General features: G+C 34.3%; 3 protein-coding genes across 5 annotated transcripts; 1 reads left to right on the top strand and 2 right to left on the bottom strand.

Annotated features, from left to right (window-relative positions):
* Window positions 1-10: 10 nt before the first annotated feature.
* LOC105251847 (lisH domain and HEAT repeat-containing protein KIAA1468 homolog) lies at window positions 11-7,456 on the bottom strand. 2 transcript variants are annotated; one of them, XM_011258896.3, is made up of 16 exons: window positions 7,256-7,456; window positions 6,874-7,074; window positions 6,443-6,601; window positions 5,990-6,342; window positions 5,766-5,879; window positions 5,344-5,588; window positions 4,860-5,170; window positions 4,344-4,630; window positions 3,885-4,212; window positions 3,253-3,406; window positions 2,900-3,023; window positions 2,467-2,737; window positions 2,022-2,157; window positions 1,339-1,538; window positions 869-1,130; window positions 11-537 (listed from the first exon to the last, which is right to left on the bottom strand). In XM_011258896.3, the coding sequence occupies exons 1-16, from the start codon at window positions 7,305-7,307 to the stop codon at window positions 390-392; spliced, it is 3,345 nt and encodes a 1,114-aa protein (XP_011257198.1). In that variant the 5' UTR covers window positions 7,308-7,456; the 3' UTR covers window positions 11-389. The 2 variants fall into 2 exon arrangements, with proteins under 2 accessions (XP_011257198.1, XP_011257199.1); XM_011258897.3 differs by lacking the exons at window positions 11-537; window positions 869-1,130 and having other exon boundaries at window positions 1,356-1,538; window positions 1,995-2,157.
* A 456-nt stretch (window positions 7,457-7,912) lies between these two features.
* Window positions 7,913-9,945, bottom strand: LOC105251848 (probable 26S proteasome non-ATPase regulatory subunit 3). Its single transcript, XM_011258898.3, has one exon. It carries the CDS (start codon window positions 9,752-9,754, stop codon window positions 8,237-8,239), a length of 1,518 nt encoding a protein of 505 aa, XP_011257200.1. The 5' UTR covers window positions 9,755-9,945; the 3' UTR covers window positions 7,913-8,236.
* Window positions 9,946-10,164: 219 nt separating this feature from the next.
* Window positions 10,165-12,166, top strand: LOC105251849 (THO complex subunit 3). 2 transcript variants are annotated; one of them, XM_011258901.3, is made up of 3 exons: window positions 10,165-10,247; window positions 10,582-10,832; window positions 11,176-12,166. In XM_011258901.3, the coding sequence occupies exons 2-3, from the start codon at window positions 10,647-10,649 to the stop codon at window positions 11,956-11,958; spliced, it is 969 nt and encodes a 322-aa protein (XP_011257203.1). In that variant the 5' UTR covers window positions 10,165-10,247; window positions 10,582-10,646; the 3' UTR covers window positions 11,959-12,166. The 2 variants fall into 2 exon arrangements, with proteins under 2 accessions (XP_011257203.1, XP_011257202.1); XM_011258900.2 differs by lacking the exon at window positions 10,165-10,247 and adding an exon at window positions 10,277-10,352.
* Window positions 12,167-12,196: the final 30 nt, after the last annotated feature.

Raw genomic sequence — 12,196 nt, 5'->3', positions numbered from 1 at the left:
GCGTCTTGAATCTCCTATTTTACAGCGAGCTATTACGGAGATCGTCGGAAAGGTGAGCGGGGAATGTTATCGGAATGTTTGCGAACGTGCATAGATTTGATTTTTGAGTTTTATACAAAACTTGAAAAAATTCACATACTTTCTTTTGACTCTTTAAAATCTTTCATCTATATCGTTGATATTTAAACAAAATAATTTACATGTTTAACTTACAGCTATGATAAAAAAATAAGTTAACATTTATTAAAACAATATTATACATTTACCTCTAACAACAACCTTGTGATTTCTCTTGCGAGTTGCGAGTTACGTAAACGTTTGGCGAAACACTCGCGAATAAATTTAATACCTGATTTTCTCACAATTGTATGTGCTATGAGATGAGGAGTTTATTTCTTGCGGAAAATACTCGGCATACTAGGCGATACGGTTTTCTGTTGAAAGATTTTGCTCATCCTTTGTCGCATATCCTCGACACCTTGACCTACGTTCATTGTCGCCATGGATAGAGAAAGCCCGGAACTTGTTGAGAGTGTCCTAAAGAGAAATGGTCGCAAAGATTTAAATTTTTATGTACTGATATAAAAAAATATTTATAGAGTAGATATAAAATACTTTTACAGGAAAATATATAAAAATCTATAAAGAGAAAATCCAAAAATTTATGAATTCTAATTCTTATTAGATTATTTATTATAAACTATATAAACTATAATAAATAATAATAATATGTAATTTCTTTTATGCTTTTTTATATAACATTTATATCATTTATGATATATTATTTTGTGATTAACTTATGATTTAATTTATTATAAGTATTATTAAGATATTTGATATAAGAGACAGTTATTTTCATGTACAATACCTTTCTATTGGTTTTGACAAATCCTGTTTGGATTCCGCTTCCCTCAGCAATGAACGCACCGCATCTTTTTGTTGAGGCAAGCATTGATTCACCAATATCTCGAGATGTCTCAATCCGGGCAGCACTATACCAGAAACGCATTGACTACTTAACGGACAATAGACCAACACTGAGTATGCTTCCACTAGTGCGTTTACTAGTTCGATCTTGCGGCTATGTTGAAGTGCGAATGAAGCAATCGTCGATAATTGCGTTGCTATTACTGCAAATGACAGTACAACAATACATATAACATGCAATAATACTGATAAATAAAAATAATATAAAGAGAGATGTAAGAAGAAAATTAATAATCTTTTATTGAATTTAATATTGCAAGAATTAAATAAGCTGTACATTAAAAAAATATTTGTTTTGTGATTATATAAACAGAAAGAAAGAAATATTACAGAGCACAATATAACACTTACCGTCCTCTATGTAATTTTGCGGACAAGTGGGGGCGATGAATGCGAACGTGGACACTAATGAAGTCGCCAGAGTTTGCGAGAATCCTTGAGAATCTTTTGCAATCGTTTCCAATGTTAGTCGAGCTTTATCGCGTGCTTCTCTCACTTTACACTCCGTTATTATACGGCCCAACGAAGAGATTGCAGCGCATCGTACGCCACTGAAAATATTTGTTTCAATACTTTATAGAGTATAAAGATGATGAAAAATATAAATATTACAGAGAAGATTATTTTATATAGGAGCTCGCTCTCTTGCATTTATATAATACTTAAACATTGTTAATTAAACAATTAAGAGATTAATAGATTAAAGATTCTACTACAAAATATAAATTTGCAGACTAAACCAAACACAGGATGGGTTGTGCTCTGCACACATTAATTAATTTAAAAACATTAATTAGTTTAAAGTTTTTCAGTTTAAAAAATTAATTTCATATGAAATTGATACACAACTATCCTGTGTTTAGTTCTTATTGCTCGTGAGATTCAAAATTTTTAAATAAAAGACGCATAATATCTTGTAGTTTATATATAAATATTTAAAAATATTACGACGGTTAAAATTTTAAGAAACTAATAATGTTAAACATCCAAGAATTTGAGATACATGCATGTATAAGTACAGAAGAGTCTCTCACACTTCAGGATCACTGGCGAGCGTTACGATGGCTGGCACGATCTTAGCATTTGCCAGCCGATCTGAAACGTGTGCAATAGCGGAACCAAATAGTGTTGCCGTTGCGCATCGTACAGTTGACCTTTGATGTACCACACCTATGAAGAAGAAATTATACAAGTTTGATCTACGATTCAAAAACGTTCTCTAGGATTATAATAAACATATACATATTAATTTTAAAAAATAAAGATGCTATATATATATGTATATATCGATCTTTAGTTAAACTTTAAAAATTTGTAGAAATAGATTAATATAATAATTGTAGCTTCATAATAATAAAAAAAAATATTTTTTTAAATTTCTTATTATTATAATATTTTTATTTTTTATATTATACTCGAATATTATTTCTTTCGTAAGCTAATAAACTAATAATATGAAAAAAGATATCTGATACAAACCATCCCATAAACTAGCAAGCACATATTCTTGTATTTGTTCTTGAGCATATAGAATGCTCGCGGCGATTTGCAGCCAGGATATGCTTGTACCGCTCATAGATAGGACCACAAGAAACTGTTTAAAATAGTTTGCGAATTCTGTGAGATCGAGAGTGCTCAGGATTATCAAATAACTGGGGATCAATGTGAGATTCATATTCTTTTTATCTGTCGATAGTGTTGTCAATTGCTTTTCGAGTTCTGCTACTTCTGGGAAAAATGCTGTCTGTATCTGAAATATTTTTATAAAATTATCCTAAATGTGACAATATTTATAAGATATTAATAAAAAATTTTAAAAATTAAGAATTTTTATAAGAAAAATATTCAAGAACTGTGAAATTTTAGAATCTAAGAATTTTCAACATTTTTCTAGACAGAATCTTATATTTACCCTAAATTGTGTAATATATTTCCCAAATCCCACGCACAATGAGTGAATGTACATAAGAAGTGCCTTCAAAATATTTTCGTGTGCTGCGTCCACAGATTTCACCATTTCCAAGACATCAAATACTCTGCAAAAAGGGATAAAAATATCTTCTAAGATTAATTCGAAAACGAATAAAATATGAATTGTGAATAATCAAACTTGTTCAAAAATTTGCATTTTAAACTTATTATTTATTATTGTAAAATTTATCTTAAAATAATGTTCATGAAAAAATTAATTGATGTCAAAATTACATTTGTATGTGAAAGTTTTTTCACCATTATTACAATAATGAAGTAATAATATTTACATACAGTTTTTTTGTAAACCATTCTAACTCTGGCCAAGATGCATCCTCCCAGGATTTGGAGAAGAAAGTATTGAGGAGAACACCGATGTCTATGGGACCCTCATAGAATATCCTTGGATCGATGATATTGGAGTGACACAAGACCAGAAATTCCTCGGCTGCACCACAAAGTTTCTAGAAAACTTTTGTGCTTTTGTTTTTGTGCGAGCTTATGAGTTTTATTTACAAAATCTCTAACACGAATTTCTCAAAGAGATTTTTCGGATTTTAATTTCTTTAGATCCTAAAATCCTGTTGAGTTTCGAACTCGAATTTTAATATTAAATTTAAATTTTCAGAATTTTACTCAGGTGAATTTAAATAAATTCTTTGAAATTTCTTTCCATTTTTCTTTTTACTCATTTAATCTTTCAAATTCAACTTTATAATCATTTAAATTCAAATTCAATTTTACAATTTTTTTTTATTTCTTGAATTTTTAAATCTTCTGAATTCTTAAATCTGACAGATTTTAATACCTCACACAATATCTTTACATTATCTTTTATATACTCTTTTTTTTCGTATAATAATTTAAATATGCATTTTAATATATTTATTATTATAGATACTTATTTGTTTTTTCTAACAACTCACACAAGTCCGACGATGTTCCATTCTCGATGCAGGCTCGCACTGCGTTGGTATCAGCGACGCATAATACTGTATATGGCAAAATACATTGTAAAATACCGATCGATGGCACCAACTTTTCTTCGTCGACATAGTCTTTATTCGGCGAAGCCTGGGAATGTGTTGGCTTCAATTGATTCTTCACTTTCGAGATTATGCGCGGCAGCAGATTTACATGCAGCCTCTTCAAAGATAACGCCCATTGTGCTAGAACCGGTAACAATATTGACGATGCCGTTTCAACGACTATTGATGAGGTGTCGTGAAGTGCCGTTAATGCCAGTTCCTCGCACTGTAATGTATATCAATTTATATGTAGCAATAGATTTATATGTATGTATTTATTATATCATATTCATGATATATACAAAAACTTATGAAGGAAAATTAATATAAAAATTGTTTAAATAAAATAATATCTACCTGGAAATATTTGTCAGGATCATCCATTAAAGCTATAAGAAATGCAAGAGTTTTCACAACGCTAGTTCGAACAACAGGATCCTTATCTTCCAATAACATCTGTTGTAACATTGACAGCATCAGTGAGTTCCTGATAGAAGCCGATGTATAAGATGCCAGCACAGAACAACATTCAACAGCTAATAATCTTCTCTCGGGATACTTGTGTTGACTCTGTTCCCAACAGATTGTTAGAATTTCTTCGCCTTCCAGTGGTTCTTCCGCAAGTTTCGCCATTACAACTAATCCTAATGTTATAAAAAATGGAAAGAAACTCAGTGATAGTTTAGTTTTCAGTAATCAGAACATTAAATTCCTAAATCATATAAATACTGTTGAAATATATATATGTTACACACAAGCACAATTCTTTCTCTCTAAAAATTATAAATGTTACGTATTTAATAATTATTAATAATTATTAGTAAATTTAATAATTTAGATTATTAAATTGTATATTGGATATTTTGCTCTAACCAGCTAATATCATTTGCCGTTCGTCTTCCTGTGGCCTCTTCTTTAAATTAAATAATAGCTGCAACAATTTCTCTCTCTCGCTAAGATTGGAATGCAGATGAATTGCACTGATAATCAAAGGAATTATCTCTTCGCGCTTGTTAAGGATGATGTTGGGTACTATGCGTGGCAGAATATATGTCAGAATCTCGACTAATGTATCTCGTGTAACTCCGCGCTTTAATGACTCCTCCATTGAAGATATTATTGATCCCGAAACGTTTGCCAAACAATGCGCCGCTAATTCTAATTTGAATTTTATGGGCAAATCTCTGCAATGTATAATTAAGCTAGATACACAGAAATTTTCAAGTAATAATATTTTCACATATGAATTAATTACTTTGTAAAATTTATTTTATTTTATTTTTTATTTCTTGTTTATATCTAATTGATTAACTCGATAAAAAATTTTACAAAATTAAATATCTATAAAATAACCAACCTGGAAGATGCAGTTGGTAAAACAGAAGATTTCTCTGTAATATTTACTCTAGGTAACTGTAGCCTGGTCCATTCTTTGTCTCCTGGATCTGTTTCATCTAGACTAACTACTGCAGAAGCACTATCATCTTCTTCTGGTTCCTGAGTTGTGATTGACATGTCCCTTGGTAATGATTCAAGCAGTTCAAATTTGTCAGGAGTTGTTGAGCTGGAATTGATGGTACGGATAGTTCCACAACTACCTGACTGTAAATCAAACAATAATTATTTTTTTGTGCAACATATAAGTGTGCATATACTTTAATAAAATTATTAAACCTTAATTATAAAATATGCATAGATTTTATAATTTAAAAAAATTTTTAACTTTAATTATTTTATAAAGCAAAAAGAAAATTTTCTTCATTTAATTAATTGACTCACTTTGATTGGATTTTCTATGACATTCTCCTTATTTGAGGAAATAACTTCTTGAAGAGCAGTTTTCTCTTGTTCCAATACTATAATTTGCTGCTGTAACCTTTCAATCTGTTCTACCTATAAGGAATATGTAGCATGTTCTTAGAATTTGAGAATATAAGCATTTATGGTTACATTTTAGCTTCTAAAACTTTAGAAAAGCTTTGCAATTATCTAAAATAACAAACCATTTCTTGAGAATTATCCTTCTGCTCCTCTATCTCTTCAACCGCAAAATCCGTTTGTATAGCAATACTGACAGATGGAGATTTGTCATATCCATTGGCTCTCATATGCTCCCGATATATCTGCAATAATTTTGTGGGTTTTGGTATATCCAATCCAACATCTTGCCAGTCTTCAAAGTCTTGATCTTCGCATTCATCACTGAAGGTAATCGAAGTAAGCTTATAAGATCTTGCCAATAAATATTCATTGATGAGAAAGTTCAATGCTCGCTGCTCATGTGGTTTTATGGGCAGTTCAATAGTGAGATTCTTTTCAGAGCTCTTGTCTGGTGTCTTATGTGTACCTTCCAACTCTGAAATTTTTAATATTATATTAATTTAATTTTATATTATTAATTAGAAATTAGCATTATACAAATCAATATGAAAAGATGCTATGTAAGAAAAACATACCTGTTACTACAGTTAGATTAGCACGCAGTGCCGAAATATTTTCTCTGGCCTTGCGCAATTCAAATTCCAGAATAGCAACTCTTTCATCAACACCAGCCCCATCCTCTGAATATCGCGTCATATCGAGAGAATCCAAAGTTGCCTGACTAGAAGATCTGGCTAATATGTAATGTTTTATTTATTATTTATCATCAAATTAATGAAATATATTAATTCAGCTCAACTAATAACATATGTGAATCTTAAAACTATTTTTATTTTTATTTTTTTTTTTAATTATTTAAATTAGTTCAATTCTTTATGTCTTGTTTTGTAAATATTTGCTATACAAGAGTTAAATAAATATATCTATTTTGTGTTAAGAAAAAATTGTTCATATTAAAATTTTAATAAAATCTCAATATTTTTTACAAGACTAACAAAATACATACGCATTGGTGTAAATGGTTCTGGTTTGATATTAGAGTTCTCGAAATTATTTGGATTTGAAAAGAACTCCTTAAGAATGGGCAATTCCTTGCCAGCTTCGCATAATTCAGCATGCAACTCCAAAGCCGTTAAAAGGAGCTTCTCATTGAGAAGCTTTGTGGCCATCTCTTCATATGATATTGACATTCTTGGAGCCATATATCCTGAAGTAACAGTGAATACATGAAATTTTTTCAAAGAAACACATATGGTAAAAAACTTACAAGTTTTTTCTAGTTGTAAATAGTTTTACGTAATTAGTTATGAACAATTATATTTATATTAACAACTATATTAATTACATTTATAATTGAATAATATTGTTAAATAGATCGGAAATATAACCTTTGTTGTTCACAGACAATGGCTCTTTTATTTCTTCAATAGAACTCGCCATAGTGTTAACGTGCTCAGGTATTTCTAAGAAATGACATTTCCACGTAAGACAAATTGTCTTGCATACGCTCTGACACACTAAACGCACAATACATATGTAATAAAAAACGATTATTTATGGAAAATTCAATGACAACTCATCTGACATCATAGAATTACATGACATAGATGGGAAAGTTGATGGTAAAAATTTATCTTGTCTCCCTAGAAATATTCCTAGATTCAAATTGCACCAATCATTAATGTACTTGAGGAGCGCATGCGCATCTAGATATTAATAAAATAATTAATGTTTAATAATTATTAAAATTTGAGGAGACTGTATCTTGACATTTATTTTTGTTGTAAAATTGACTGTATCTTGATAATTATTTTCGTTGTAAAATTGACTTTCTTACATATATGTATATACAAACTATACGTTATATTGTTACATAAAAAAAAAGATATAATATACAATGATAAAATGAATATGTTAAATTAATATATGAGAATGATCGACATTGTTTTATATTTTCCATTACACAATGTTAGAAAGTTATTACAATCAATTAAAATACACAAGATATTATATATAAGCAATAACATAAATAACAATATCAAGAGGTTTCTTTATTTATTCAATTGCAATATTGTTTCTTTCATTTCATCTATTGTATCTAGACTTATCATATATATATATAACTTATGTTTTATTCTTTAAGTCATTATATCAATACTAACATTCATGAATGCGAGGTCATGAATGCAAGTATAAATATTACAGCAACGTCCTAGTCCTCATTGCTCGCTCTAGACGTTATCTATAAATTCATTTGTAACGTTTTAGAAAAACACACGTTAATAATCTTGCATCTCTTGTCTTGAGCAGTGTCTTAAAAATGTCGCAGACTTTCACCTAATTTCTTTTATAAATCTCCGAACGCGGATTCAAGGGAAACCGTCATCGTCCTCCTCAGCCATCTCTTTGGCCAGCTCCAAGTCCTGTTGCTCCCTTTCTCTACGTTCTTCGGCGGACTCCAAATCCTTTCCGTATGACTTGGGCGGGTAACGCATCGCCTTGACGCTCTGATTGTGCAGATCCAGACAGAAAGTAATTCTTTGATGGAAGGCCAGCAGGGGTTCCTTAGTGCAGTAAATATCCGTGGTCTCCTTACTACGCATGTAGCCATTTTCGGGGTCCAGGGTAGCTTCAATGACCCCATCGCGGATCGCTTTTGCGACGATGAATTCCGCATCCACGCTAGAATCCAGTCCCAATTTGCGGGCTATGTCAGTCGGCGAGATGCGCGAGTAGGAGAGGCCAATGGAGCGGATCGCGGTTTTGATGACGTTGTGCCGCAGCCGCAGGATCAACGTGAACGTGTGATCTGCGCGAAATTGTGGCCCGAAGTTCTCCAATACTTCACCGAACCGTTGCAGATTGCCCAAACGTACCGCCTGCGTCAACTGAAAGTACGGAGCTAGAGCTCGTCGTAGAGCGGCCTGTCGGAATATCTGTCTCTCCGGAATATCGCCTAGAAGAAGCTCCACGGCTACCGCCAGTTTCTGAACCGTTTGCCTAAACCCGACCGCTGTGGTCTGCGGCGCTTTGCGCATCGCTTGCACAAGGTACTTGTGCGCGGCCGAATACTCCAGCCTGGCGGCCTTTATCCTACCGAGATAGTAAAGAAAGCGGGCCCATTCGTTGTTGCTGGCCGATTCGGGAAAGGTCGACTTCAGCACCAGCTTGTCCGCTTGATCATACAGATTATAGTGCAGGTAATTACGCAGCAGGCAATTGATCAGAACTGCCTGACCCTCGAAGTCGTTACGCAGAGTCGCGGTGCGCAGACGAAGATGCAGGAAACCGCGGATCTTGTCCAGCTGATTCGTCAGTTCGTAGGCGCGGGAGTGATAGAAGTAGCACTTGGCCGCGATGAGATCTATGGTCCTGCGGTTCTGCGCGGCGATCTTCTGGACCAGCAGCTCGGAACACTGCACCGCCTCGTTGTACTTCCTGGTGTCGATGAGTCGGATCAACACCAGCAGGTGAACGTAAGCGTCGATCTCGGGCAGGAGCGACGACGAGGAGCTGCGGAACTTTTGGACGACGGTCTGATTGTCGTCGACGTCCATCGGCTCCTCCACCCAGGCGAGCAGCGCGTCACGCTCGGCGACAGACCTGGTGTAGAAGCCCGTGACGAGGCCGCGCAGCACGACCGGATTAAGACGACGACGGGTGTTGGGCAGGGCGCGCAGAGCGCGCAGCACGAAACGCGGCTCCTTGTTCTGCACGGCCTTCTCGATCTGCCGCGTGTGCTCGCGGATGTCGTACAGGGTCTGCATGTCGGTGTCCTTGCGCTCGCCCGCGCCGTCACCGTCGCCGCTCTGCGCGTCCGGCGCGCTCGCGGGATTCACGGGGTCCACGTCCATCGCTTCGACGCTTCTGCCAGTTGGCACGCCCATTGTTATCCTCTCGCTTGTCCTGTTGATCGAACGATCACGACGTCGACGATGCTTTCACTCGAAATTCTCTCTCGTGACTCTCGAATATTTAACCTCCTATTCGATTCTCATCGTCCCGAAGCTCGTTTTCTGCAAATTCACGCAAAGTTCGATGAGAAGTCAGGTTAGATCGTCCACGGACCATTGACGAGGTTAGATTCGCGACTCGACGTCGAGAAAGTAGAAACCAATCGTGTTCAATCGATAAGTAGCAATCGCACGTGATTGGTTTCTACTTTCAGCTCCGACCAATCAGCGTTGAATAATATCGGAAAAATCTAGTAATATTGTCCAACCGTTGATGCGGCCAATTATTATTTCCCCTAAAGTCACTAGATGAAAATTACACACGATTGCGCATCTTTGTTGATTCTTTGTCGATGCTTTTAGTTTACTTCGTGGAGTAAATACATAAAATACGAAAAATAAATCAAATATTAGCTGTTGATATGAAGTTTGTAAAATAATATACTATTATATTCGTCCGTAATATTCTATTATAATCGTCCGTACATAATTTTATACAAGTTTCTGTAATTTAAGGAAAAATGTAATATATGTATGTGATTAATAATTTATAATGTAACGTATAATTTATATAATATATGTATAATATATGTATATATATATATATATATATATATATATATATATATATATATATATTTATATATTATACATTTTTTCTTAAATATTATATTATTATAATATTATATATTATTATTATATTATTATTATAAACTTGCAAATTAATACGAGTGTTTAATAATATATCTTTTTATTTATAGAGATACTTCACTGATGCTGCACGTGAAAAAGTCCTCACAACCACAACACTGGTGTAAACAAAACGATGGCGGCTATCGCTTCGCGAGTAGAGGAATTGATCAAATATTTTAAATCGCATAATAAAATTCGAGAGCAGCAGAGTCATTCGGCAAAGGTACATAGTGTGGGATGGAGCTGCGACGGCAAATACCTGGCCTCGGGTTCCTTCGACAAGTCTGTCTGCATATTTTCTTTGTGTCCTGATCGCTTGGTTGGTAACCTATAAATATGATCTTTTCTAAACATTTATTTTTAAAGCGGAAATTTTCTGCAATATTTGACATTCTCATTTTTCGTTTATTTCTAACATCATTAATTATGACAGAAAATTACACGTACAAAAGTATTAGCCAATTATATAGTGAAATATAAAGATATCAATTAAGAGTTATTTGTTAAATCAATTTTAAATATGTATGTATTTTTAAATAATTGAAGAGAATGAATATAAATTTTTTAGCTTTTATATTTTGTCAAGTTTAACTGATCTTTATATTTAACACATTTTAAATCAGATTTGGTTAGGTAGTTTGTAATATAAATCTTCTTTTTAGAAGCAAGAAACTACTTTTAGAGGACACGGCGGTAGCGTGGATCAATTGTGCTGGCATGCCTTCTACCCAGAATTATTATCCACAGCAAGCGGAGATAAAACTGTTCGTATCTGGGATACAAGGACACAGAAGTGTACAGCAAATATCAATACAAGGGGTGAGAACATCAACATATCATGGTCACCGGATGGTAACACAATCGCAGTTGGAAACAAGGAAGACCTTGTGACTTTCATTGATGCTCGGGTAATGAAGATACGTGCAGAGGAGCAATTCAATTTTGAGGTAAACGAAATCTCATGGAACAAGGATTCGGATACATTCTACCTGACAAACGGCCAAGGCTGTGTGCACATACTTAGCTATCCCGAGTTGGAATTATTACATGTGATCAAAGCGCATCCTGGTACATGTATCTGTATTGAATTTGATCCGACCGGGCGATATTTTGCCACTGGATCCGCAGATGCGCTTGTTTCCCTGTGGGACGCCGACGAATTGTGTTGTTTGAGGACATTTTCACGACTTGAATGGCCAGTGCGTACCATCTCCTTTTCGTTTGACGGACAGCTGTTGGCAGCGGCATCCGAGGATTTAGTTATAGATATTGGCGAGGTAGAGACTGGTGAGAAGATCGCCGACGTCCCGGTGGAGGCAGCGACCTTCACTGTCGCGTGGCATCCGAAACAGTATCTCCTAGCTTACGCGTGCGACGATAAGGACACCTACGACCGGAAACGCGATGCCGGAAGTCTAAAGGTGTTCGGTTTTGCAAACGATTGAGCGATCATTTTTCGTATTGGACTTACATTATGCATTCGACAGATTATTTTATTTTATAGGAATATTTTAGTTAAGGAATGAATCAATGATATATAAACTTCGTGTAAATTTTAAAGCCATATTTCACACTTGCTGTCTCGTAATTGACAAAGTCAGCACGATCTTTTTTTTTGTGGGGAACTAAATTATATACGAGATAAATACAAGAAATTTTTTACAAATATGGAAAAATATATAA

This window comes from Camponotus floridanus, unplaced genomic scaffold (genome assembly GCF_003227725.1).
Source record: "Camponotus floridanus strain SB8 unplaced genomic scaffold, Cflo_v7.5 scaffold56, whole genome shotgun sequence".
In the NCBI taxonomy this organism is placed as follows: Eukaryota; Metazoa; Arthropoda; class Insecta; order Hymenoptera; family Formicidae; genus Camponotus; species Camponotus floridanus.
This window is presented reverse-complemented; position numbering and strand designations above follow the sequence as displayed.